We start from the raw sequence: 27,256 nt of genomic DNA, 5'->3' as shown, positions 1-27,256 counted from the left end.
CACTATTAAAGGAATTGTCAAAAACCAGCTATTGTCTTTTTTTAACATTTTTGACACTTTTTTTGTGAAATGGTAGGAGTACATTTGTACCCCATTACCAATTCACACGGGGGGGATCTGGGGGTCCCCTTGTTAAAGGGGGCTTCCAGATTCCGATAAGCCCCCCGCCCGCATACCCCCACAACCACCGGGCAAGGGTTGTGGGGATGAGGCCCTTGTCCCCATCAACATGGGGACAAGGGCCTTGTGTTTTGTGGTTTGCGCATTAGTACTTGTTAATATTTATAATTTGTTTTTTGTTTTTTTTTTGCATTAACATTCATTAACGTATTTTTTTTACCAAAAAAAATTGTTTGAAAAAGCCGCTGTGCAAAAAAAAAAAAAAAATTTTGCAACAACCACTATTTTATTTTTCTGGGGTCTCTGCTAAGAAATATTTTATGTTTTGGGGTTCTAAGTACATTCTAGTTAGTAAAAAATGTCAGAATGGGCCTGATCTTGAAGTGGATATCTAAATAGCTCCCAACTGTCCCTGATTTCGAGGGACTGTCCCTGATTTGGAGCAATGTCCCTCTGTCCCTCTTTCCCCCTCATTTGTCCCTCATGTTGGTCTGATCTATATAGTTGTATGTAAAATGCACTTTTCATCTTTCAAAAAGTGTTTCCCAGTGCTAAACCTTTCATCCAGTTTCTAAATTGATGCATTTGTAAATTTTAAAAGCCAATATAAAGGAATAGTAGTGGTAAAAAAAAACCCTTGTGGATTTAATTAACCTTTTTTTTTTGTTAATTCTCCTTTAAGGGGGTGTGGCAGGGGGCGTGTCCTATGCCTTTATACTTTTGCTAGTAGGTGTCCCTCATTCCCATCTCAAAATGTTGGGAGGTATGTATCTACAGTACAGTGGAGTAAGCTTTGTCACCCTAGGACAGGAAGTATGGAGCTGGCATGATCATCAGGGCAGAATGAAGAGAAAAAGCCTGAAAAAAAAAAAAAGAAAACGACTACAGACACCACATCTAAGAATGGTCAACCTATGTATCAGCATTTTGCTTTTGGGCTTACATACACTATATTGGAATTGGCTTTGATCGTGTCTCAGATATGTTAAATTGGAAGTGACATCATGACATCACTTCCGGCGCCAGTTTTAAATAAATGTAAAGTATTCAAAAACGACAATCTTGGCATTTTGAAGGCTTTCAAGTGCAGAGGAGGAGTTTGGGGGCCTTAAAGGATCCCAGATCTCTCCATAAACAGTACCTGTCACTGCCTATTACTGTCACAAGGGATGTTTACATTCCTTGTGACAGCAATAAAAGTGATAAAAAAAATTAAAGGGACAGTGTAAAAAATAAAGTAAAATAAATAAGAAAAAACATTTTTTCAAGAGCCCTATCCCTCCGAGCTCACACGCATACGTAAGTTGCGCCCGCATATGTAAACAGTGTTCAAACCACAAATGTGAGGTATCTCTGCGATCATTAGAGTGAGAGCAATAATTCTAGTGCAAGACCTCCTCTGCAACTCTAAACAGATAAGCTGTAAAAAAAATTTAAAGCGTTGCCTACGTAGATTTTTAAGTAACGAAGTTTGTCGCCATTCCGCGAGTGTGCGCAATTTTAAAGCGTGACATGTTAGGTATCTATTTACTCAGCGTAACATCATCTTTCAAATTAAACATAAAAAATTGGGCAAAGTTTACTGTTTTTTTTTTTTTTTATTTCATTAAAGTGTGTTTAAAAAAAAAAATTGCGTTTGAAAGACCGCTGCGCAAATACGGTGTGACATAAAATATTGCAATGACCGCCATTTTATTCTCTAGGGTCTCTGCTAAAATATAAATGTATATATATATATATATATATATATATATATATATATATATATAAAATATATATATATATATATATATATATATATATATATATATATAAAACCAGGCCTGGCCATAGGGCACGGCGGGCATTTTCCCGGTGGGCCGGGACTGTGACATGCAGGGCTGCCCGCGGATGGATGGGTGGATTTCGGGGACGGCCGCGGGTGGATGGGCAGGATGCAGAGCCGGCCGCGGGCGATGTGCTGCACATGCGGGATGAGTGGAAGGAGTCTCACCATTCCCCCGCCCACCGAGCCTCTCCATAGCATCCTAGGCCACTGCTGAAGCGAAGGTCCCAGTTCACGCATGCGCCACACAGCCGTCGGTCACTTGGCAACCAGGACGCCAGGAGAGAAGGATTGACGGAGAGGCCTTCCATCCTTCCATACCTTCTGTATACGCAGCTGCAGGATCTCAGACCCGCCTCCTGCACATGAAAGCTGGCTAGGTGCTGCCGCTGCTTATAGGGAAAGCAGTGCGGCTGGTGTACACCCACCTCTCTTCCCGCCCACTTGAAGGGATTTGGATCTGATGCTCCAGGGCCAGAGAGTGCTCCTTTGATAATGGTAATTATGCTATTTTTCTCCTCTTTTGTGACTGCAGTCTTCTAATCAGCCAGCTGATGGCCAGGCTTTTTTAATCAGTGTGCACCTGCTGTCTGGGCATTGGCGTAGCGTGGAGGGGGCAGACTGGCTATGGCCCCAGGCGCAAAATTTAGAGGGCCGCTGTCCACAGTGTGCTGCCCATGATGTCATGTAAAGTTCCATGGCAGCCGGAGCACAGCGGAGTTCTCCAGGTGATAAGTATAGGCAAGTCCATGGATTAAAGGGCGCAAATTACCTGCCTTGCCCTGGATGCCGACAACCTACGCTACGCCACTGTCTCTGGGCACTCCTCTAATTTTAGTGGCGCATTAATTTTAAGCGCTTTTCGGGTACTGGCGGGGTGCTTTTAATCCCCGCTAGCGGCCAAATAAAGGGTTAAAAGCGCCGCTGTCAAAGTGCTTTGCAGGTGCTTCGGCAGCAGTGCCCACTGATTTCAATGGACAGGGGTGGTGGAGGAGTGGTGTATACACCGCTCTCGCATCGCCCGAAAGACGCTGCTTGCAGGACTTTTTCTAACGTCCTGCAAGCACACCGCCCCAGTGTGAAAGCATTCTGGCTCTCACACTGGGGCTGCAGGGGAGGCGTTTTTCAGGAGCTTTACAAGCACTATTTTTAGACCAAAAGCTCCTGGAAAATGCCCCAGTGTGACTTAAAGTAATACTCAAAAAGCCAGTTATAAAGCAATACTCCCTTTTAACTGGCTCTGTGAGTAATGCTTTATAACTGGCATTGCAGTATTCACAAAGCCAGTTGTAATATATTACTCACAGAGCCAGTTATAAAACATTACAGAGCTTTGGCCCGAATCTGTCACATTAAACTAAAAAAGTTACCATAACCAAATCCACACATCCTGGAACCCCAAATCCCCGCCCCCCCCACCCCAGGCTGCTCAGTCTAAAATGCCCAGGCCTGATTTGTGTCCCAGTCCGGGCCTGTATATAACACTTGTAAGCAACAAGTGTCAGAAAAATGCCTGGTCTTCAAGTGGTTATACATTTGTAAATAGAACTGACCATAATCCATTGTAGTTTCCCTGTAGTAATCTGACTTTCTCTTGCAGTGAATAATGTCGGGATAACGTTTGCCCGCAAATCAACACCATTTCTCAGCACCCCCGATTTAGACAAGGTAAGTGACGACCCGGGCACAGCAGTTCAATATGTCACTAAGCAAAGCCTGCACAGCCTCGGGTACACACAATCTCCAATAAAATACACACTCCACCTCTGCCTACATTAGACTTCATAGTCTTGCAATAGTCTTCTACAAGAATGCTGACTGCTCTATGTGCAATACAGACAGCCACTAGAGGACGCTCCTGCAATTCAAGATTTGGAGTGGAGTGGAGAGGATGACTCAGCAAGCAGAAAAAGTTAGAAAATCGAGGCAAAAACTATTTTAAAGTGTCTTTTTTTTAATTCAATAACCAATTCTCATGAATCAAGGGAATCACCAAAAAAAAAAGAGTTTTTCTCAAAGAATAGGTATGGGTACTCACATCCCCCTGCCAAGCCTCACCTTCAGGATGCAGGGCTCAGGAGTACATATTGTGCAGTGCTCAGGAGTGTGTATTGCACTGGGTACAGGGATCAGGAGTGTGTATTGCACTGGGTACAGGGATCAGGAGTGTGTATTGCACTGGGTACAGGGATCAGGAGTGTGTATTGCACATGGTTCAGGCTCAGGAACGAGTATTGCACAGGGTGCAGGGCTCAGGAGTACATACTGCACAGGGTGTGGGGCTCAGGTGTGCACACTGCACAGGAACGGGGCAAGGAGTGCACACTGCACAAGGTGCAGGGCTCAGGAGTACACACTGCACAGGGTGAGGGGCAAGGAGTGCACTCTGCACAGGGTGCAGGGCTCAGGTGTGTACACTGCACAGGGTGCAGGGCTCAGGTGTGCACACTGTACAGGGTGCGGGGCTCAGGTGTGCACACTGTACAGGGTGCAGGGCTCAGGTGTGTACACTGCACAGGGTGCGGGGCTCAGGTGTGTACACTGCACAGGGTGCGGGGCTCAGGTGTGTACAATGCACAGGGTGCGGGGCTCAGGTGTGTACACTGCACAGGGTGCAGGGCTCAGGTGTGTACACTGCACAGGCTGCGGGGCTCAGGTGTGTACACTGCACAGGGTGCAGGGCTCAGGTGGGTACACTGCACAGGGTGCAGGGCTCAGGTGTGTACACTTCACAGGGTGCAGGGCTCAGGTGTGTACACTGTACAGGGTGCGGGGCTCAGGTGTGCACACTGTACAGGGTGCAGGGCTCAGGTGTGTACACTGCACAGGGTGCGGGGCTCAGGTGTGTACACTGCACAGGGTGCGGGGCTCAGGTGTGTACAATGCACAGGGTGCGGGGCTCAGGTGTGTACACTGCACAGGGTGCAGGGCTCAGGTGTGTACACTGCACAGGCTGCGGGGCTCAGGTGTGTACACTGCACAGGGTGCAGGGCTCAGGTGTGTACACTGCACAGGGTGCAGGGCTCAGGTGTGTACACTTCACAGGGTGCGGGGCTCAGGTGTGCACACTGTACAGGGTGCAGGGCTCAGGTGTGTACACTGCACAGGGTGCGGGGCTCAGGTGTGTACACTGCACAGGGTGCAGGGCTCAGGTGTGTGCACTGCACAGGGTGCAGGGCTCAGGTGTGTACACTGCACAGGGTGCGGGGCTCAGGTGTGTACACTGCACAGGGTGCGGGGCTCAGGTGTGTACACTGCACAGGGTGCGGGGCTCAGGTGTGTACACTGCACAGGGTGCGGGGCTCAGGTGTGTACACTGCACAGGGTGCGGGGCTCAGGTGTGTACACTGCACAGGGTGCGGGGCTCAGGTGTGTACACTGCACAGGGTGCGGGGCTCAGGTGTGTACACTGCACAGGGTGCGGGGCTCAGGTGTGTACACTGCACAGGGTGCGGGGCTCAGGTGTGTACACTGCACAGGGTGCAGGGCTCAGGTGTGTACACTGCACAGGGTGCGGGGCTCAGGTGTGTACACTGCACAGGGTGCAGGGCTCAGGTGTGTACACTGCACAGGGTGCGGGGCTCAGGTGTGTACACTGCACAGGGTGCAGGGCTCAGGTGTGTACACTGCACAGGGTGCAGGGCTCAGGTGTGTACACTGCACAGGGTGCGGGGCTCTGGTGCGTGTATTGTGACATGCTCAGGTGTGCATATTGCACAAAGCACAGAGCTTTGGAGTGGGTAACACAGGCTAGTGTACAACCCAACATCCCCCCCCCCCCCCAAACCTCCTCTCCTCCAATACATAGCTCTTCCCCCCTTTCCCAGTACACAGCTCTTCTCCCCTCCACAGTACATAGTTCTTCTCCCCTCCTCCCCCTCTCCTATACATAGCTGTCCTCACATACCTCCCTCCCCAATGCAGAGCTCTCCTTTTACAGCACACTTCCCCCCTTCAATAAAGGCCAGTACTATACAGCTACCTAAGAGTGGCAGGGAGACGTCCTCGGTGCCAGCTGGGTGAGAGGTTTGCAGGGGGAGACACTGCCCCAAGTCTGGTGGCCTCCTCCTCAGTATCATATGGGTTCTGTGTGAGATGTTTTAAGAGGCACGGTCACTGGTGAGCGCAGAAGCCGGCAGAGGAGGCAAGTGGTGCAGAAAACTTCCTCTGCTGGCTATTGTGTTTACCAGTGACACGTTGGTGAGCAGTGGGCACAGGACCAGTGCTGGGGGTGGTGGTACAAAGTACTGCTATGTGCTGTTTATATACTGTAGACATAGATGCAACAACTCTTCTCATATGTTAAACTGATTTTTTTCCTCTAGGTTGTGGGGTTGGGGGCTGTGTTTAGAATAACTGGAATGGGAGTTTATTAATGCAGTAGAATGCAGTTGTGTTGTTCAAATGATTTAATAGTCTCTTCTCTGTTTTTTTATTAGAAACTGAGTGACATTGTTAACTGCAACATGCTGTCGGTACTCCAGGTGAGGGGTCTTTAAAAGTCTTTGCTAGGAAAGGATTTACTAGGAGCCACAGTAGGCTTCTGTCCAAGGGCTCGCTCACATGTGCTATCCCTCTGAAAAGACATCAGCGGTGTATCATTTTTGTAGCAGGAGTTTGTCATACTGATGTGAATATACAATGTATATGAAAAGCGCTGCGTAAATTGATGGCGCTATATAAGTACCTGAAATAAATAAATAAAATACTACCACTCCCCAATCACAAGCATTGCACGCAGTGGTGGCGCGGACCCATAGACTTGCCTCGTTAGCAGTAAGCACAGCATCGCGCCCACAGCATGTGCGCAGCCCTTGTTTCAGATAACTCCATGTTCAACCGCCTGGTTTTACTGCCCCCTAGCTGCACGTGCGAACAAACCCTAAAGGCTGCAAAGCCAAAAAGGTGGCTTTTCACTTCTTAGAAAAACAATTATTTAAAAGAAAAAAATCAAACGTCATGGCAAAACCCGAAAAACAAAAATGATTTCTGTGTCAGAAAGTGTCTATTTTGTTTGGCCTCTTAAAGCATCTTTAGTTTAAAAAAAAATACAATTATAGTGGTTGTAAAGCTCAGACATGAAATATTAACCTCCCTGGCGGTATGATTATTTCGGATTTTAGGTGCTGAAAGCGGTACAATTATTTTGCATGGAAATTTGGCGTTTTATATTGTAGGTCTGTAATTCTTAACAATAACACACTTAAATCTGTCCAAACAAGAGTCTAGTAGATATCCCGGGTATGATAAAGTTTGAAACACAAAAACATAAATTATAATATAATAAATAAAAATAAATAATTAAAAAAATTAAAAATAAATAGTAAAAAAATAAATTACCCCACGATTCACTATCGCTCAATTCTGCAAGTGTTCTAATTTACTATCGCTGTTTTCTAGCTGGTCTAAAGCCACTTTTGACGTAAAGGGACACTTTTTGGTTACTATGGACAATCTCCAGTTTCCAGGCAGAAAGAACAGTGTATATCACATAAAACTGCATGCAGGGCATGGGCCAAAGCACTGGGGACAGAAGGGAAGTGAAATCATTTCATACAGTACTGTAATCTGTAAGATTACAGTACTGTATGTGTTATGATTTTGACATTTTTTTTAATTTGCCGCCAGGCTCCGCCCCTGTGCGTCGCGACGCTCGCAGGGAACGGAGCCTGGCACGGAGAGGCTTCGGGCAGAGGACACAGCCCGCGGACACAGCGGGGGACATCTCAGGTTCCCGGGGACAAGGTAAGTAATGCCACACCAGGATCCTGCGATGTAATCCCGAGTGTGGCTCGGGGTTACCGCTAATGGTCCTGATTTTTAACCCCGAGCCACACTCGGGAAAACCGCCAGGGAGGTTAACAATGCATATCCCTCTATAGTGTGTACTTGTCTCACTCCAGAGCATGGTTCCTCTGCTATCAGCATGAATCTTGAATCACTGAGCAGACTGATCCGCTGGTGGAGTCCACCCATGTGAAAGAGTCCTTACGCAGAAGGAACCGTTACATTTCTGTTTATCATTAGTTCCAAAAAGAAGTTACATATACACTATATTGTCAAAAGTATTGGGACACCTGCCTTTACACACATGAACTTTAATGACTTCCCAGTCTTCGTCTGTAGGGTTCAATATTGAGTTGGCCCACCCTTTGCAGCTATAACAGCTTCAACTCTTCTTGGAAGGCCGTCCACAAGCTTTAGGATTGTGTCTATGGGGAATGTTTGACCATTCTTCCAGAAGCTCAGCTTGTGAGGTCAGGCACTGATGTGCACGAGAAGGCCTGGTGGTCTCCGCTCTAATTCATCCCAAAGGTGTTCTATCAGGTTGAGGTCAGGACTCTGTGCAGGCTCTCCACCCCAAACTCGCTCATTCACACTATATTGCCAAAGGTATTGGGCCACCCCTCCAAATCAGTTGGTGGATGGGGGGATTATGTTGTGGGGTTGTTTTTCAGGGGTTGGGTTTGGCCCCTTAGTTCCAGTGATGGGAACTCTTAAGGCGCCAGCATATCAAGACATGTTGGACAATTTCATGCTTCCAACTTTGTGGGAACAGTTTGGAGATGGCCCCTTCCTGTTCCAACATGACTGCGCACCAGTGCACAAAGCAAGGTCCATAAAGACATGGATGAGCGAGTTTGGGTGGAGGAACTTGAATGGCCTGCACAGAGACCTGACCTCAACCCGATAGACCTTTGGGATGAATTAGAGCGGAGACTGCGTGCCAGGCCTTCTCGTCCAACATCAGTGCCTGACCTCACAAATGCACTTCTGGAAGAATGGTCAAACATAGACACTAGGGTTGTCCCGATACCACTTTTTTAGGACCGAGTACAAGTACTGATACTTTTTTTCAAGTACTCGCCGATACCGATTACCGATACTTTTTTTTTAATGTCACATGACAGTTTTTTTTTTTTTTTTTTAACAATGCTTTCTTTTTTTTCGGGGGGGAGGGGGTGAACGGTGTATGTCTGTGTGTTTTTTTTTTTTATTTACAATTTTTATTTTTTACAATAATATTTTTTTATTCATTTTTGCAATATTTTTTTTTTTTTTTTAATCAGCCCTGTTGGGGGGCTTTGGTGAGATATCAGGGGTCTTAACAGACCTCTGATATCTCCCCCTTGAGACAGAGAAAGAGACAGAGGATAGAGATTCCCCAGTCCTTTTCTCTGCAGCCTCAGCTGCACTGAGAATGAATGGAGAGAAGACAGCGGCTTCTCTCCATTCATAAACTGACACATCGTAATCACAGGAGATTACAATGTTTCAGTTATGTGAATGGACAGAGTCAGCTGACTCTATCCATACATGAAGGAAGGAGGAGGAGGACGGCGGAACGGAGGGGACAGCGGAGAGGCACGGCAGAACGGAGGTGGACAGAGAAGGAGAGGGGGACAGAGGAACGGAGGAACGGAACGGAGGGGGACAGAGAAGGAGAGGGGGACAGAGGAACGGAGGAACGGAACGGAGGTGGACAGAGAAGGAGAGGGGGACAGAGGAACGGAGTGGGCATGGAGGAGGATGAGGTGACAATCAGCGGTGATCGTGTGGGGAAGTTACAAGCACCGATCACCGCTGTATGTCACTGAAAGCCGCGGGGGGGAAGCTTGTAACTCCCCCACACGCCGTTTACCGCTGACTGACATAGTATCGGCGGAAGCATCGGGAGCATTTGCCCGAGTACAAGTACTTGGGCAAATGCTCAGTATCGGTGCCGATACCGATACTAGTATCGGTATCGGGACAACCCTAATAGACACACTCCTAAACCTTGTGGACAGCCTTCCCAGAAGATTTGAAGCTGTAAAGGGTGGGCCATAGATATGTGCACTGCCAAAAAATGTGTTAGATTTTGTTTTAGTTTCATCCGGTTTTTTTTTGTTTTTTTTTCGTTTTTCACGTCATTCGTTATGATCGCAGTTCGTAAATTCGTAAATTTGTAAATTCATAAATTCCTACATTCGTAAATTAGAAAATTTGTATATTTATAAATTCGTACATTCGGAAATTAGAAAATTCGGAAATTTGGAAATTCGAAAATCCGAAAATTCGAAAATCTGAAATAGTAACTAACTATTAAATTAGGTATAGGTATTGTAATTTCCTTTCAAATTTGGCTGTTAGTGAACGTAACAAATACAAATTTATCCGAAGTTACGAATGATCCGAAATAACGAATGCTGCATCTAAACAATAATAATAAAAAGTTTTTATTATTATCGCTTCATTACGTTCCATTCGTTTAGATGCGGCATTCGTTATTTCGGATGATTCGTAACTTCGGATAAATTTGTATTTGTTACGTTCACTAACAGCCAAATTTGAAAGGAAATTACAATACCTATAATTTCATAGTTAGTAATAGTTAAGTTATTATTAGGTAATTATAATTTCAGATTTCCGAATTTACAAATTTACGAATGTACGATTTTACGAATGTACGAATTTATGAATGTACGAATGTACGAATTTACGAATGTACAGATTTACGAATGTAAGAATTTACGAATGTGCGAATGTACGAATGTGCAAATGTGTGAATTTACAAATATTCGAACTTACGAACATTCGGAAAAATTCGTTAAACGGGTTTTCGTTAATTCAGATGTTTCAGAATTAACAAATTTGTCGAAATTCGTTAAAAAACAAATTCGGAACGAAACGAATTGCACATGTCTAGTGGACCAACTCAACATTGAACCCTACGGACTTATGCCCTGTACACACGGTCGGACATTGATCGGACATTCCGACAACAAAATCCTAGGATTTTTTCCGACGGATGTTGGCTCAAACTTGTCTTGCATACACACGGTCACTCAAAGTTGTCGGAAAATCCGATCGTTCTAAACGCGGTGACGTAAAACACGTACGTCGGGACTATAAACGGGGCAGTGGCCAATAGCTTTCATCTCTTTATTTATTCTGAGCATGCGTGGCACTTTGTCCGTCGGATTTGTGTACACACGATCGGAATTTCCGACAACGGATTTTGTTGTCGGAAAATTTTATAGCCTGCTCTCAAACTTTGTGTGTCGGAAAATCTGATGGAAAATGTGTGATGGAGCCCACACACGGTCGGAATTTCCGACAACAAGGTCCTATCACACATTTTTCCGTCGGAAAATCCGACCGTGTGTACAGGGCATTAGACTGGGATGCCATTAAAGTTCATGGTGGTGTAAAGGCAGGCGTCCCAATACTTTTGACAATCTAGTGTAATTAACTGGAGTGCTAAGCACATTTTCAAAGTACTGACTGCTTTGTGTTTTATAAAAGTGACTTCTTTCGTAAGGCTATTGCTTTATAAAAGGGCCTCTATGATTTAGTTTGCAGTATTTGAGTAGATCTCAATTTCCCTTTTCAGATGACCAGAATTGTGCTTCCAGGAATGATTTTAAGGTATGTCCAACTGTGAAACAGTTTTACCAGTCCAGCTGTCACCTCTGTACACCCCTAGGGTTGTCACCTCTTCTTCAAGCCAACCCTGAACACTTTAGCGGCACAGGGGCAAATATATTTATCACGACAAAGTTTCTTGTGTTGGAGGAGCACTGCATGGACACATTAAGAAGTCACTATTAACCTGTCAAAAGACTTTACATTTAAAGATTGATTTATTGATTTATGGGGCTGTTATGCAATTATGTTCATGTTTATTGTTCTTTTTTGGAATAAGCACATAATGTTTTAAGATCATTTTTAGTGGTGCAGTTGTTCCGTTTGGATTTAACACTGTAAACTTTATTCACATAACAGCGCTTTAGTACTTTATCACAAAATTTACATATCAATGTCACCTCTATTTACATAATAATGCAGATTATTTACATGTAAACACAGGGTCTGCAGGCAAGTCATCTCTACACGGCAATAGGACAGAGCTGAGCAGCATTAATAACAGAACTTCACACTGAGATATTGGGACACAGCACGGGACTAAAACTTCTAGGGACAAGGGAATTTAAACAGGGTGTCAGAAACCATGAAATCAGACCGAGACAGAAGTAAGGGATCAATGTAGTGGAACAGCAAGCAGGATCTGGAGCCAGAAGAGATGTCAGCAAAGCAAGTCTTTGAACAGGAACGCAGGAGATAGTCTCTGTGATGTTGACCAAGGCGAAGGCCGAGATCCACTGGGCTGAACGGCTTAAGTAGGCAGGACTGACGAGCAGGATATCATCAACAGCTGAGGAACTGTGGAGAGATAGGAGCTGGCAATTAGCCGACAGCTGAGCACAGGGATAATTGGCAAGTATGAGGCAGCTGCTTTGGGCCCCACAACAATGATGGGGCCCAGGGCAGCTGCCCCTTTTGCCCTGCCTTGGACTCGGTGCTTAGCCCCAGAACCGTTTTTATCTGTAATAGAGCGGATTTTGTCCACTTTGTGGTAAGGCCAGATTATTTGCCGAATTCCAGTATAGTAGTCATAACAGCTCACAAGGAGTGGTCAGAGTCACCCAATAATAAAAGCATATCGTGGGCATATAACATTGTTTTCCCATGTCAGACGCCATGCCTAAAAACCCTCAATAGCACCATTAGCCCTTATAAGAGTCCCCAAGGGCTCAATGGCCAGAGTAAAAAGTAAAGGGGACAGGGGAACGCCCTTGCCTAGTACCCCTGTCTAGTTCAAAAGATGGTGAAATCCTGCCACCCTCCCATATGGTCGCTCGAGGATGATGGTATAAGAGACGGACCCAGCAGATAAAGTTTTCCCCAAAGCCAAATTTAACCAAGACAGCCCACAGAAACTGCCATTCCACGCTGTCAAAAGATTTTTTAGCGTTCAAAGACAGCAACATTTTAGCACCCTCATTACCAGCGGAGTCTGCATATTTACAAGAAAACTTCTGAGGTTTACTGCTGTGGATTTATTGGGCATAAAGCCCGTCTGGTCAGGGTGGATTATGCTGGAAAGCGCCTTATTTAATCTTCGAGCTAACACCTTACACAGCATTTTGAAATCAGGTTGAAGAAGTGATATGGGTCTGTATGAGTTAGGTTCAGTAGCAGGCTTATCTGGTTTTAGAAGAAGTGTGATCAAGCCCTAGACATGGTGGGTATGGGTAATTGATGCTGATCTCTTGCCTCGTTTTGAGGTGGGCAAAGAGTTGGTTGCCTCCTGCTGCACCTCCAATGTAAAAGGAGAATCAAATTGTGTCCTTTGAGCATCTGTGAGCTGAGGCAAAGAAATACAGTGCAAGTAATCACTTAATGCTTTCTGTGTATATGATACTTTGGAAGCATAGAGATGCATATAATAAGGGGCAAATTCAGACATAACAGTAGTGGGCGAGTTAACTAAGTGGCCATCAGGCAATTTCAGGGCTCCTATAGCCAGAGCAGCAGGTCAAACATTAACTAATTTAGCAAGGAGACAACCAGTCTGTTCCCCCTCCTCATAGAAAGTAACTTTAGAAAAGAATCTACAAAAAAAAACAAAAAAAAAATAGACTTTTAGGCCTCATCCAAATATACATAGAGAAAAAGGTAGGTACCAACTGGAGAAATAATCTCCAGAAACCTAAAAATATGGACTATAGTGGCACAGCAAGGGAGACAAAACTAAGCTTAAAAAAAAAAAAGTTTAGTTCCAATGAAGAGACTTTTTAAGGTGTCAGGATACCAAGACATTTTGGACAATTTCATGTTCCCAACTTTGTGGGAACAGTTTGGGGATGGCCCCTTCCTGTTCCAACATGACTGGTCACCAGTGCAAAAGAGTCCTGACCTCAACCCGATAGAACACCTTTGGGATGAATTAAAGCGGAGACTGCGAGCCAGGCCTTTTCTTCCACATCATTGCCTGACTTCACAAATGCGCTTCTGGAAGAATGGTCAAACATTCCCATAGACACACTCCTAAACCTTGTGGACGGCCTTCCCAGAAGAGTTGAAGCTGTTATAGCTGCAAAGGGTGGGCCAACGCAATATTGAACCCCTACGGACTAAGACTGGGATGCCATAAAATTTCATGTGCTTGTAAAGGCCGGCGTCCCAATACTTTTGGTAAAATAGTGTATGAGTGGGATGAGCTGACGGAGTTTTTAGGTGAAGGTAGGATAGGCTTCCCTGAAGAGATGAGTTTTCAGGGATCGCCTAAAGGTGGGCAAAGTAGGAGATAGCGAGACAGATTGGGGTAGGGGAATCCAGAGGATGGGAGAGGCTCTGGAGAAGTTCTGGAGATGAGTATGGGAGAAGCAAACAAGAAAGCTAGAGAGCAGGAGGTCTTGGGAGGAACAGAGAAGACAGTTTAGGTGATATTGTGAGGCAAAATTGGTGTTGTTGCTCAGGGCAGAAGAGTGAATGGCTTTGTATGGTAATGTTTTAAATTTCATTTGTTGGGAAATTGGAAGCCAGTGTAAGGATTGGCAGAGAGGGATGGTGGATGCTAAGTGGTTGTTAAGGTGGATAAGTCTGGCAGTAGCATTCATGATAGACTGAAAGGGTCATAGCCTGTATAGAAGTATGCCTATGAGAAGGGAGTTGCAATAGTCAAGGCAGGATAACAAGGAAGTGAATGGGTAACGTGGTGGTATCATTGGTTAAATGTTTCTGAAGTCTAATCATAGCACTGGCTCCTAGGTGTATACATTTATACATTTATCCTAGGTGTATACATTTTTATCTGATCAACATTGTATTTTTTATTGGTCATTGACACCATTTGTTTACCATTCCTTTTTCTATATGTCTATTCATTAGCAGCAATTTTGCTTCATTTTCATATTTTTAACCTTCTTCTTCAGCCCTGATGAAGGGGGATTTTGTGCTCCCTGAACTGCGTTGACTGTCCTTTGCTTTTCTCATTGTCCCCAGTTGGAACAGTTAACAATTTTGGATATTTAAAACTTAGAGAAGGATGGCTTGGAAGAAAGCTATTGAAGGCTGTGGAATGAGAAGATATTTGTTTTTGGGGGTCTTTAAACCGCTTCAATACCGGGCATTTTCAACCCCTTCCTGCCCAGGCCAATTTTCAGCTTTCAGCGCTGTCACACTTTGAATGACAATTGCGCGGTCATGCAACGCTGTACCCAAATTACATTTTTATCATTTTTTTTCACACAAATAGAGCTTTCTCTTGTGGTGGTATTTAATCACCATTGTTTTTTTTAATTTTTTGCTAAAAAAAATGAAAAAAGCCCGAAAATGTATATGTATGTATATATGTATATTATATATATATATATATATATATATATATATATATATATATATATATATATAATATAATATATAAAGATAAATAAAAGTTTTTCTTCGTTTTTGTCAATTTTTTTTGTAAATGAGTAATTTTACCCCTTCACTGATGTGCACTGATCAGGCTGCACTGATGGGCATTGATGAGGCTGCACTGATGGGCACTGATGAGGTGGCACTGATGAGGCAGCATTGATGAGGAGGCACTAAAATGCCGCACTGATGGACACTGATAGGTGGCACTAATGAGCACTGATATGTGGCACTGATGAGCACTGATGAGACGGCACTGAAGGGCACTGATTAGGTGGCACCGATGAGAAGGCACTAATATGCTGCACTGATGGGCACTGATAGGTGGCACTGATAAGCGGCACTGATGGGAACTGATAGCTGGCCCTGATATGCGGCACTGATGGGCACTGATAGGTGGCACTGATGAGCAGGCACTGAAAGGCAACACTGACTGGCATCACTGATTGATCCCGCCCACTGTCATTTTACTATACGGCGGGCAGGAGGAGGTTAAAGTATGGAATTGTGTGGAAGTTTACATTAGTTAACCCTGTTGTGTGTTTTGGGTTCTCTAGGAAGAAAGGTGTGATAATAAACCTGTCTTCTGAGGCTGGAAGTCGTCCATATCCATATAAGACTGTGTACAGCTGTACCAAGGTAATCCAACACTGCTTTCTTTTTTTTGCTGAACAGTTTACTGATTCTGATGTAGGGTCATTTGGCATATTTAACCAGTTCCTGCCTGGCCTAAAGAAAAATGACGGCCAGGCGGGACTTTTGTCGATCCGGGTGGACGTCATATGACGTCCTCCCAGGACGCGCTGCGGCACAATCTGTCACTGGCTGTGTCTATTGGAGACAGCCAAGGACTTATCAGTGTACCAGATCACTGCTGGTACTATGTGATCACTGTGACCAATCACAGCAGGTCACATGACACTTGTAAACAATGGATGGCTTCCTTTCATGCCATCCATTGTTTACACTTGTGTTGCTAGCTGTGATTGGTCAGTGTGATCACATGGTACAGAAAGGGTCAATCACAGCCCATCTGTACCATGTGATTAGCTCTGGCCAATCACAGCTAATCACAACAAAACACAATGAATGAATCAGTTTCATTCAGTAAAATGCTTGCTTATAGCAATGAAATTCAAAATCATAATGTGTATTAAAAAGAAAAATAAATCCTGATCCCAGAGTATTACAATGTTACTATGGTAATATAAAAATAAATCTATCACATCAATATACGCTTATTGGGATTTTTTTTTACCAAAAACATGCAGCAGAAAACATATTTGCTTAAATTTATGAAGAAATTAGATTTTTTTACATTTTTTTATGGGATGTGTTTTATAGCTGAAAGTAAAAAGATTATTTTTTTTTTTTTCAAACTGTTGGGGTTTTTTTTATAGCTCAAAAAATAAAAAAACACAGAGGTGATGAAATACCACCAAAAGAAAGCTCCATTGGTGGTATTTGAAACATACATTTTATTTGGGTACAACATCGCATGACCGCGCAATTGTCAGTTAAAGTAACGCAGTGCCATATCACAAAAAATGGCTTGGTCAGGTGGGGGGGGGGGTAAACCTTCCAGAGGTCAAGTGGTTAAAGAGGAACTTCATTCCCCTCTCTTTTGGTTATGCTTCCCCCCCGGTGCTGCCATGTTCATTATTATGGCCTTCAGGGCCTGGCAGAGCACTTCGGGACGTCTGCGCAGGAGATTTCCAACGCAATGGCAAACACTATAGAAGTCCTGGAACTTCCATAGCAGCCGACCTTTACACGTGCAGGGGAAATCTGCGTGTGTACACATGTACAAGAAAGCTGCGCGTGCGCAGATGTGCCTCAGGACTCTGACAAGACCCAGGGCCCCGTGGCACATCTGGGCGCACACACATAGAACTTGGGGGTTAAAGGGACTCAGGCTCCACCTGAATGTAAATAGTCAGGTTTGGGTGTACTGATCACTAACATTCCTAGCTTCCTTAGCAAGTACAAATGGCATGTAGCTCAATGGCGTTGATGTCACTAGATGTCATTGCATTCCACAGCCCCGGAGCCCTGACTACACACATTATATAATATCGGTCTTATTCTCTTCTCTTGTAGGGTTTTGTGGATTACTTCTCCCGTGCTCTGAATGCAGAATGTCAGCGTAAAGGAGTGACAGTACAGGTAGGCGGAGCTCTTGTGTGTCTGACTTCAATACCTAAAGTGCCTTGAAAAAGTGTTCATATACCCCTTGAATCTTTCCACATTTTTACAAACAAAAAACCTAAATATATTTTATTGGGATTTTATGTGATAGACCAACACAAAGTTGCACATAATTGTGAAGTGGAAGGAAAATGATAAATAGTTTTGATTTTTTTTACAAATAAATATGTGAAAAGTGTGGCGTACATTTGTATTCAGCCCCCTTCACTCTGATACCCCTAACTAAAATCTAGCGGAACAAATTGCCTTCAGAAGTCCCCTAATTAGTAAATAGAGTCCACCTGTGTGTAATTTAATCTCAGAATAAATACAGCTGTTCTGTGAAGCCCTCAGGGGTTTGTTAGAGAACCTCAATGAACAAACAGCATCATGAAGTCCAAGGAACACACCAGACGGGTCAGGGATAAAGTTGTGGAGAAGTTTAAAGCAGGGTTAGGTTATAAAAAAATATCCCAAGCTTTGAACATCTCACGGAGCACTGTTCAATCCATCATCTGAAAATGGAAAGAGTATGGCACACCTGCAAACCTACCAAGACACGGCCGTCCACATAAACTGACAGGCCGGGCAAGGAGATCCTTCATCAGAGAAGCAGACAAGAGGCCCATGGTAACTCTAGAGCAGGGATATGCAATTAGTGGACCTCCAGCTGTTGCAGAACTACAAGTCCCATGAGGCATAGCAAGATTCTGACAGCCACAAGCATGACACCCAGAGGCAGAGGCATGATGGGACTTGTAGTTTTGCAACAGCTGGAGGTCCGCTAATTGCATATCCCTGCTCTGGAGGAGCTGCAGAGATCCACAGCTCAGGTGGGAGAATCTGTCCACAGGACAACTATTAGTTGTGCTCTCCACAAATCTGACCTTTATGGAAGAGTGGCAAGAAGAAAGACATTCTTAAAAGAAAGTCATAAGAAATCCTGCTTGCAGTTTGCAAGAAGCAAACATGTGGAAGAAGGTGCTCTGGTCAGATGAGACCAAAATTGAACCTTTTGGACTAAAAGCAAAACACTGGGGGTCATTTACTATAGCGCTATGGCGCTAATTCGCGCTAAAACGGTATTCACTATAGCGCTGGTGAGAAAATTCTCCCAAAATCGAATTTACTATAGCTCCCTGAATCTAAATAGTGCCCAAACCCTTACTCTGCTAAAACCTAGAGAATTGCACATGGAAATAATGTTTAGAGCTTGATATAATTGCCTAAATGGTACTGAAATATGCGGTATATTATTTAAAGATTATCTGCTTTTAAACTGTGTGAAAAAGTGATTTCTACACTGAAATATCTTTAAAAGTCTGAAAAGTGAAAAATTCCCCATTTAGGACAACTAGGTGCCAACACAACTGAGCATGCTCAGACCTGAAAATAACTCTCATTTTATCTCCAGTGTCTTTTTTACCTGGAGCTATAGTAAATACCAAAATGAGAGCTAATTAGAGAGCATTTTTTGGAAGTTAAAATCTGCTCTATTTTAGTCCAAATGAAGTTTCAGTCACTGATTCTAATGGAACCATTCTAACTTTCACAAAAAACCTTTTAATGTTGAGATGAAATGTATCTTTCTGTGAAATAAATTTTCCTTTGCAGCATTGTTGCTTCTACTTAAAATATTTTGATTTTAAGAATACTACAATGTGGAATGTTTTGATGTTTTGGTAAAATATATTTCCTGTCGCATCATGGCAGCATACACTTTGGGTTGTGACTCCGCCCCCACAACCTGATAGGACTACATAGCTATAAGTTGTAGAGATGGCCCCTGCCCAGTATTCTCTTATTTTTCCTCACCTGAAGGACTGAACATATCAGAAGCATCCCCTTACCGAATTCGCCCCAGCCAGGTTCTAGCCTCTCCTGGGTGGAAGTCCTTACCTGTACAGCCTCTAAACGAGCTAGATGGAAGGAGCCCCGCTCTGGTGATCGCGGGGGTATGTTGCGGTCTAGTATAAGCCTTAAACAGGCTTAGTTGTTGTGCAGCGGTCGCCATGCCTCCTTTTTTCACTTTGTGTTTTTCTCCCTCTTTGCTGGGCTCTGTGGTCCCTCTGTGCCTCCCTACAGGCTTCCCGGGCGTCTCGGCGCTTCCGCGCATGCGCGGTGCGCGCCGTCAGGGCGTCCTTTCGATTTTGCCAGTTTCCAAGATGGCGCCGGGCGCCTCGCGCCGCTACTGCGCATGCGCGAGCGGGTCGTGACCTCGGCGGCCATGGCGGCAAATTTAAAAGCCCTGTTTGTCATTTCTGAGCTCTCCTTGCTTCCTGGAAGACTTCTGACTGCTGTGTTTTGAACTTCTGCATTCCTAAAGCTCCCTCTCTCTCTGGGTAAGTGTCTAATACTTATGCACTGTTTTGTGGGACCTGGTTGCATGTTCTTACCTTCCTATACCTTTCTCAGGTATTCACCTTCCTCTCCTATGGAGGCCGCTGCCCCAGCAGATCACCACCAGCCTAATAGGTAAGGGGGGGGGATTCCAGCGGTAAGTAGAGAAGATTGAAAAAGAGAGCAGGACCGTACTAATGCTACCTAATTGGTCAGCCCTGTCAGGTCCGCAAGATCATCTAAATCAGGACGAAGAGAATCTTCGCACAGGAGAAGCCGCTCCGGCCATAGACGCAGCCGCTCACGCGGAAGAAGCCGCTCAGGCCGCAAGGGGAGTCGCAGACGGAGTCGATCCCACTCAAGGCATAGCCGTTCCTACCGCAGAAGATCCCCTGCACGAGGACACCAATCCTCTACGCACTCTTCCCGCCCAGCCGGGAACGCTTGCTGGGTATGTGGGGCCACGGCCCTCCCAGACAAACTAGCCTGCCGCAAGTGCATAGATGAAGCCACCAGGGAGAAAGAGCCGGATTCCATAGAACCCACTGGAGTCTCTACTCCCCAGGTCTCAACTCCTGATGTGGAGTTTACGGCCTATAGCACCTCACCCACCATTCCCAGTGCATCAAGAGAGCAAGAACTACCGTCGGATGATGAAGAGCCGGAAGCTTCAGCTGGCTTTGATTTTGCGCTCATAGAACCGTTCATCAGATCGGTTAAGGAAGCGATTAACTGGGAGGAGCTTGAGCAGACACAGCCTAAACAGAGAAAATATTTCCCAAACCTCAAGAAGGTTCCGGAGGCTTTCCCATTCATCGACGAGTTAGAGGAGCTCATTAAGGAGGAGTGGCAGAATCCGGAAAAGAAGTTCAGTCTGTCCAACAGACTTACCAAACTGTACCCTCTCAAGGAACCCAAAGTATCTCCTTTACTTTCTCCTCCAGTAGTGGATGCATCTTTGATGCGTCTAGCCAGGCACGTGACGCTCCCCATTGAAGATGCAGTAACGTTCAGAGACGTGCTTGACAGGAAGGTGGATACAGACCTTAAGAGAGCTTACCTGTTCGCAGGAGGCGCCTGCAGGCCAGCGGTGGCATTAGCGGCGGTTGGGAAAGCTATCTCCAGCTGGTCCTCAGCTACAGCGAGGCTCGTCACTGAGGGCGCAGATCAAGAACAGATCACTAAGGCCTTACAAGAACTTAGCCTTGCGGGAGATTTCGTGGCGGAGGCTTCCGTAGATACTATCAGATCCACCTCAAGGTCTATGTTAGCCTCTGTAATGGCCAGAAGGGCGCTATGGCTTAAACCTTGGTCGGCTGACCCCGCCTCGAAGTCAAACTGGTGCAGGATTCCGTATGATGGGGTGAACCTCTTTGGAGCAAAGCTGGATACCGCAATCTCTAAAGTAACAGGCGGGAAGTCGGGTCTCATACCATCGGACAGAAGGCCGAAACAACAAAGGCCACCTCCCTTTAAACGTAACCTTCCGGAAAGATATAGGGATGCGAAATCCTATAGACCCGGGAAGGAATACAGAAGGAGCTGGAAGAACCCCCAGACGTCCTTCCTTAAGTTCCAGAAACCCAAGACCCCTGCCTCCAATGACCAGAAGTCCTTTTGAAGGTTCGCCCGCCCAACCAGCGGTAGTGGGGGCCAGACTCACAAAGTTCAAGTTGGTCTGGGCGGGAATGATAAAAGACCCATGGACGGTGTCCACCATTCATTTCGGTCACAGGTGGGCATTCAGAGGTCGTCCTCCAAGAGACCAATTCTGCTCAACCAGACTTCCTCCTTCTCAAGAGAAAAGACTATCCCTAGTCCAGTATATCCAAGAGTTGCTCCAGAAACAAGCAATAGTGGAGGTTCCGCCATCCCAAAGAGGCAAAGGGTTCTACTCCCCACTTTTCTTAGTGAAAAAGAAATCAGGGGACCTTCGTCCAGTCTTGGACCTAAAAAACCTCAACCGGTCGATACGGTTAGAAACATTCAAGATGGAAAGCCTTCAATCAATCCTCCAAGCAATAAACTTGGGAGATTGGATGCTGTCAATCGACCTCCAGGACGCGTATTTGCATATCCCTATCCATTCCGAGTTCCAAAAATTTCTCCGGTTTACCCTAAATCATCAGCACTTCCAATTCCGAAGCCTTCCGTTCGGGATCTCTACCGCACCCAGGACGTTTACGAAAGTCCTATTACCTGTAATAGCCCACCTGAGAGAAAACGGGCTGAGGGTCCACCATTACCTGGACGACATCCTACTTCTCTCAGACAGCCAGGACTCTCTTGTCTTTCACAGGGAAATCCTGGTCTCCACATTACAGTCCCTAGGGTGGCTGATAAATTGGAAGAAGAGCAACATCCATCCCACACAGAGAATGGTCTTTCTGGGGGCCGAATTGGACACAAGGGAGAATACGGTGGAACTTCCGGGGGAAAAAATCCCTCCTCTAATTCAAAAGGTGAAAAGGGCAATCTCCGCTACAATGCTCCCGGCCAGGACCTGTCTCAGTATCCTGGGCTCCCTAGCTTCCACCATTCCAATGGTCCAATGGGCGCAATGGAATTCGAGGCCTCTTCAGATCTCCTTCCTACGTCAGTGGAAGGGCACATCAATGTCCCAACCAATCCTCATCTCTCAGGAGGTAAAGCAATCGTTGATGTGGTGGGTACGTCCTCACAACTTGAGAAGATGCAGGCATATAGTCACTCCCTATCAAGAAACCGTGACCTCAGATGCCAGTCTACAGGGATGGGGAGCCCACTATCAGGACCTTGCGGCTCAGGGTCGTTGGCCTTTCAGGGCACAGGATACAGTGTCGAACGTTCTGGAGATGAGAGCAGCGTTCCAGGCTCTCCTGGCCTTCAGTTCTCACTTGAGGAGGAAGCACGTCCTCCTGAGGATGGACAACAAGGTGGCCGTTGCCTACATCAACAGGCAGGGGGGCACCAGAAGCAGGTCCATGTTACAGGAGGTCCGTCCTGTTCTGGAATGGGCGCAGCTGAATCTACTGGACCTAAGGGCGGTTTATGTCCCGGGAGTCCAGAACACCTTAGCCGACTCACTAAGCAGAAATTTCCACTCCAACAACGAATGGTCTCTGAGTCCACAAGCCTATGCTCTCATATCCCGAACCTGGGGTCCTCCAGAGATAGACCTAGCAGCAACTCCGGAGAACTCAAAGTGTCAGAGATTCCTATCAAGGACACCGTTTCCTTCGGCAGAGGGGACGGACTGCCTCCAATACCCCTGGAACTTTCACCTGGGGTACATTTTCCCCCCGACGCCTCTCATAGCGAGATTCCTCCTGAGGCTCAAGAAGTCAACAGCATTGGTGGTAGCAGTGATCCCTTTCTGGCCGAGGAGGCCATGGTTTACTACCCTCATGCAGCTGAACACGGCAGAGCCTCTGCCTCTCCCATTGACGACAGACCTACTCTCCCAGGGACATCTTCTTCACCCGAACCCGGGGAAGCTACACTTGATGGCCTGGAGACTGAAAGGGCTAGGTACCTAGAGCAGGGCTGTTCCCAGAAGGTGGTGGATACCTTACTCCAGGCCAGAAAGCCTACTACCAACATCACGTACAGAAGAGTTTGGGAAAAATTTGTCTCCTTCTCCCACCAGCAAGGTTGGGACTCGTCCTCCCCGTCGGTGTCTCACATCTTGGAGTTCCTTCAATCAGGCCTAGAGAAAGGCCTTAGGTCAAGCACCCTGAAGGTCCAGGTATCGGCCCTGTCCGCCTTGACAGGAGTTAAATGGGCGCAAGAGCCTCTGGTGGTTCAGTTTCAGAGGGCCTGTCTAAAGCTGAGGCCCCCCAGAAAACCGTCATTCCCGGTCTGGGATCTCTCAATTGTTCTAGAGTCATTATCCAAGGAACCCTTTTTTCCAATGCAGAGCATATCCCTCTGGGATCTAACGCTGAAGGTTTCATTTTTAATAGCCATAACATCGGCGAAGCGAGTGTCAGAAATGCAAGCTCTAATGGTTAGCAAACCATACTTGGTTGTTCTTCCAGACAGGCTAGTCCTAAGGCCTTCGGATCGATTCATCCCCAAGGTGTCCTCATCCTTCCATTTTAACCAGGAGATTAATCTTCCAGCACTCAGCACGGATCAGGGAGACCCTCATCCACTAGATGTTAAGGGTACCGTTATAGAATACCTCTCAGCAACAAAATCCATCAGAAAGTCGGAAAACCTCCTAATTATCCCACATGGTTTCAGGAGAGGTCAAGCGGCATCCTCACGCACCATTGCTTCATGGCTAGTAAAGACCATCAAGAGATCTTACTCACTGAGTAACCATCAAGTACCTGAGGGCTTAAGGGCACACTCCACCAGGGCAGTGGCAACCTCCTGGGCGGCATATTGTAGAGTCTCGGCGGAGACGATTTGCAGAGCGGCTACCTGGTCCTCCAGGAACACCTTCATGTCTCATTACAAGGTGGATTCCGCCTGCTTATCCACGGTGGATTTCGGAAGATCCGTTATCCAGGCCAATTCCTCTATTATTTGATTAATAAACTTAGTTTGAATTCCCACCCAGTCTTTGCGAGTTACTCCCCAAAGTGTATGCTGCCATGATGCGACAGGAAAACGGAAAATTGTATACTCACCTTTCCGTAATTTTCCTTTCCTGTCGTATCTTCATGGCAGCATACAATCTCCCACCCGTCTAAGGTGAGATATATATATACGGAGAATACTGGGCAGGGGCCATCTCTACAACTTATAGCTATGTAGTCCTATCAGGTTGTGGGGGCGGAGTCACAACCCAAAGTGTATGCTGCCATGAAGATACGACAGGAAAGGAAAATTACGGAAAGGTGAGTATACAATTTTCCGTTTTTTCTCTATCACTTTCACTTGTTACTCTCCATCTCACAACAATCTTTACCCAAACTCACACAGGTGTCTTTACAAACCACAAACAATACCATTGCTGATGCAAATTTTAAATGAATCACAATTTTTTTGTGCTTTTTATTATTTCCAAATATTCATAATTTGAGCCCAAAAAATGTGATATGTGTACCAACATCAGAAATCAAAATGTAATTCCCAAAAATTTGAGGGTAATATTCTACTCTCACCCACAAAAAAACACCAAATATCACAGAATAAATCAAGAAGAAGAACTCTTCAGTAATGTAATTCCATCACCTGTGTGTCCAAAGAAATGCAGTATTTATGTGTTTTTATGTGTATTTATATGTATTTATGTGTAGTTATGTGTAGGAGGCTCTCACATGTGGCAGCTCCGTGGCTTAGAGGTTAGAACTTCTGCTTAGTATCTCTGAGGGTCTGGGTTCACATCCCAACCATGTTACTTCATGTAGAGAAGTTGTCTCATCTCCCAGGTCCTATAATTATGTTTAAATGTAGTATTTATGTGTAGGAGCGTTCCACCACCATTGTAAGGCTTTTCCAGATACACTGTTTAGCCAAAAGTATGCCTTTACACACACATGAACCTTAATGGCAGCCCAGTCTTAGTCTGTAGGGTTAAAATTTGATTTGGTCCACCCTTTGCAGCTAGAACAGCTTCTGGGAAGGCTGTCCACAAGGTTTAGTGTGCCTATGGGAATGTTTGATCATTCTTCCAGAAGTGCATTTGTGAAGCCAGGCACTGATGTTGGATGAGAAGGCCTGGCTTGCAGTCTCTACTCTAATTCAGCCAAAGGGTGTTCTATCGGGTTGAGGCCAGGACTCTGTGCAGGCCAGTCAAGTTTCCCCACCCCAAACTTGCTCATCCATGTCTTTATGGACCTTGCTGTGTGCACTGGTGTGCAGTCATGTTGGAACAGGAAGGGGCCATCTCCAAACTGTTCCCACAAAGTTGGGAGCATGAAATTGTCCAAAATGTCTTGGTATGCTGATGCCTTAAGAGTTCACTTAACTGGAACTAAGAGGCCAAGCTCAACCACTGAAAAACAACCCCACACCATAATCCTCCCTCCACCAAATCATTTGGACCAGTGCACAAAGCAAGGTCCATAAAGACATGGATGAGTGATTTTGGGGTGGAGGAACTTGACTGGCCTGCACAGAGTCCTGACCTCAACACAACAGAACACCTTGGGTATGAATTAGAGAGGAGACTGTAGGTCAGGCCTTCTCGTCCAACATCAGTGCCTGACCTCACAAATGCATTTGGAAGAATGGTCAAACATTCCCATAGACACACTCCTAAACCTTGTGGACAAGAAGAGTTGAAGCTGTTATAGCTGCAAAGGGTGGGCCAAATGAGTTTTGAACCCAATACTAATACTGGGATGCCATTACAGTTCATGTGCGTTTAAAGGCAGGCGTCCCAATACTTAGGCCAATATATTGTATATTTCTTGTGACACTGAGCATGGCTATGGACTTAGGACTGGTTCACACCACAGAGATGCAGAGAACATGTGTGGGGCTGCCTGGTGGCTAAGTGGGTAGCAGTTCTGTATAGCAGCACCTGGGATGTTGGTTCAATTCCCCAACATGCTAATCCTTGTGTTGAAGTTTATATGTTCTCCCTGTGTGGGTTTCTCACCACAATCCAAAGACATGCTGGCATTTTATTTGTCTCCTGTTGAAATAGGTTCTAATGTAAGAAAACGGAAAATTGTATACTCACCTTTCCGTAATTTTCCTTTCCTGTCGTATCTTCATGGCAGCATACACTTTGGGTTGTGACTCCGCCCCCACAACCTGATAGGACTACATAGCTATAAATTGTAGAGGTGGCCCCTGCCCAGTATTCTCCGTATATATATCACCTTAGACGGGTGGGAGATTGTATGCTGCCATGAAGATACGACAGGAAAGGAAAATTACGGAAAGGTGAGTATACAATTTTCCGTTTTCCTGTCGCATCATGGCAGCATACACTTTGGGGAGTAACTCGCAAAGACTGGGTGGGAATTCAAACTAAGTTTATTTAACAAAGAATAGAGGAATTGGCCTGGATAACGGATCTTCCGAAATCCACCTTGTAATGAGACATAAAGGTGTTCCTGGAGGACCAGGTAGCCGCTCTGCAAATCGTCTCCGCCGAGACTCTACAATATGCCGCCCAGGAGGTTGCCACTGCCCTGGTGGAGTGTGCCCTTAAGCCCTCAGGTACTTGATGGTTACTCAGTGAGTAAGATCTCTTGATGGTCTTTACTAGCCATGAAGCAATGGTGCGTGAGGATGCCGCTTGACCTCTCCTGAAACCATGTGGGATAATTAGGAGGCTCTCCGACTTTCTGATAGATTTTGTTGCCGAGAGGTACTCCATGACGGTACCTTTAACATCTAATGGATGGGGATCTCCCTGATCCGTGCTGAGTGCTGGAAGATTAATCTCCTGGTTAAAATGGAAAGATGAGGATACCTTGGGGATGAATCGATCCGAAGGTCTTAGGACTAGCCTGTCTGGAAGAACAACCAAATATGGTTCGCTAACCATTAGAGCTTGCATCTCTGACACTCGCTTCGCCGATGTTATGGCTATTAAGAATGAAACTTTCAGCGTTAGATCCCAGAGGGATATGCTCTGTGTTGGAAAAA

General features: G+C 45.5%; 1 protein-coding gene across 3 annotated transcripts in view; it reads left to right on the top strand.

The window, feature by feature from the left end:
• Nucleotides 1–27,256, top strand: part of LOC141133545 (very-long-chain 3-oxoacyl-CoA reductase-like) — a 101,858-nt gene that overhangs the window by 15,846 nt on the left and 58,756 nt on the right. For all 3 annotated transcript variants that reach the window (XM_073622991.1, XM_073622990.1, XM_073622992.1), the window contains 5 exons: nucleotides 3,546–3,613; nucleotides 6,385–6,429; nucleotides 11,322–11,356; nucleotides 15,748–15,829; nucleotides 17,291–17,356. In XM_073622991.1, coding sequence (XP_073479092.1) covers nucleotides 3,546–3,613; nucleotides 6,385–6,429; nucleotides 11,322–11,356; nucleotides 15,748–15,829; nucleotides 17,291–17,356 — 296 coding nt within the window. The remainder of the gene's footprint in view (nucleotides 1–3,545; nucleotides 3,614–6,384; nucleotides 6,430–11,321; nucleotides 11,357–15,747; nucleotides 15,830–17,290; nucleotides 17,357–27,256) is intronic.

Source organism: Aquarana catesbeiana, linkage group LG03, assembly GCF_042186555.1.
Source record: "Aquarana catesbeiana isolate 2022-GZ linkage group LG03, ASM4218655v1, whole genome shotgun sequence".
Taxonomy (NCBI): domain Eukaryota; kingdom Metazoa; phylum Chordata; class Amphibia; order Anura; family Ranidae; genus Aquarana; species Aquarana catesbeiana.
The sequence above is the reverse complement of the archived record's forward strand: the minus strand, read 5'-3'. Positions and strand labels throughout refer to the sequence as shown.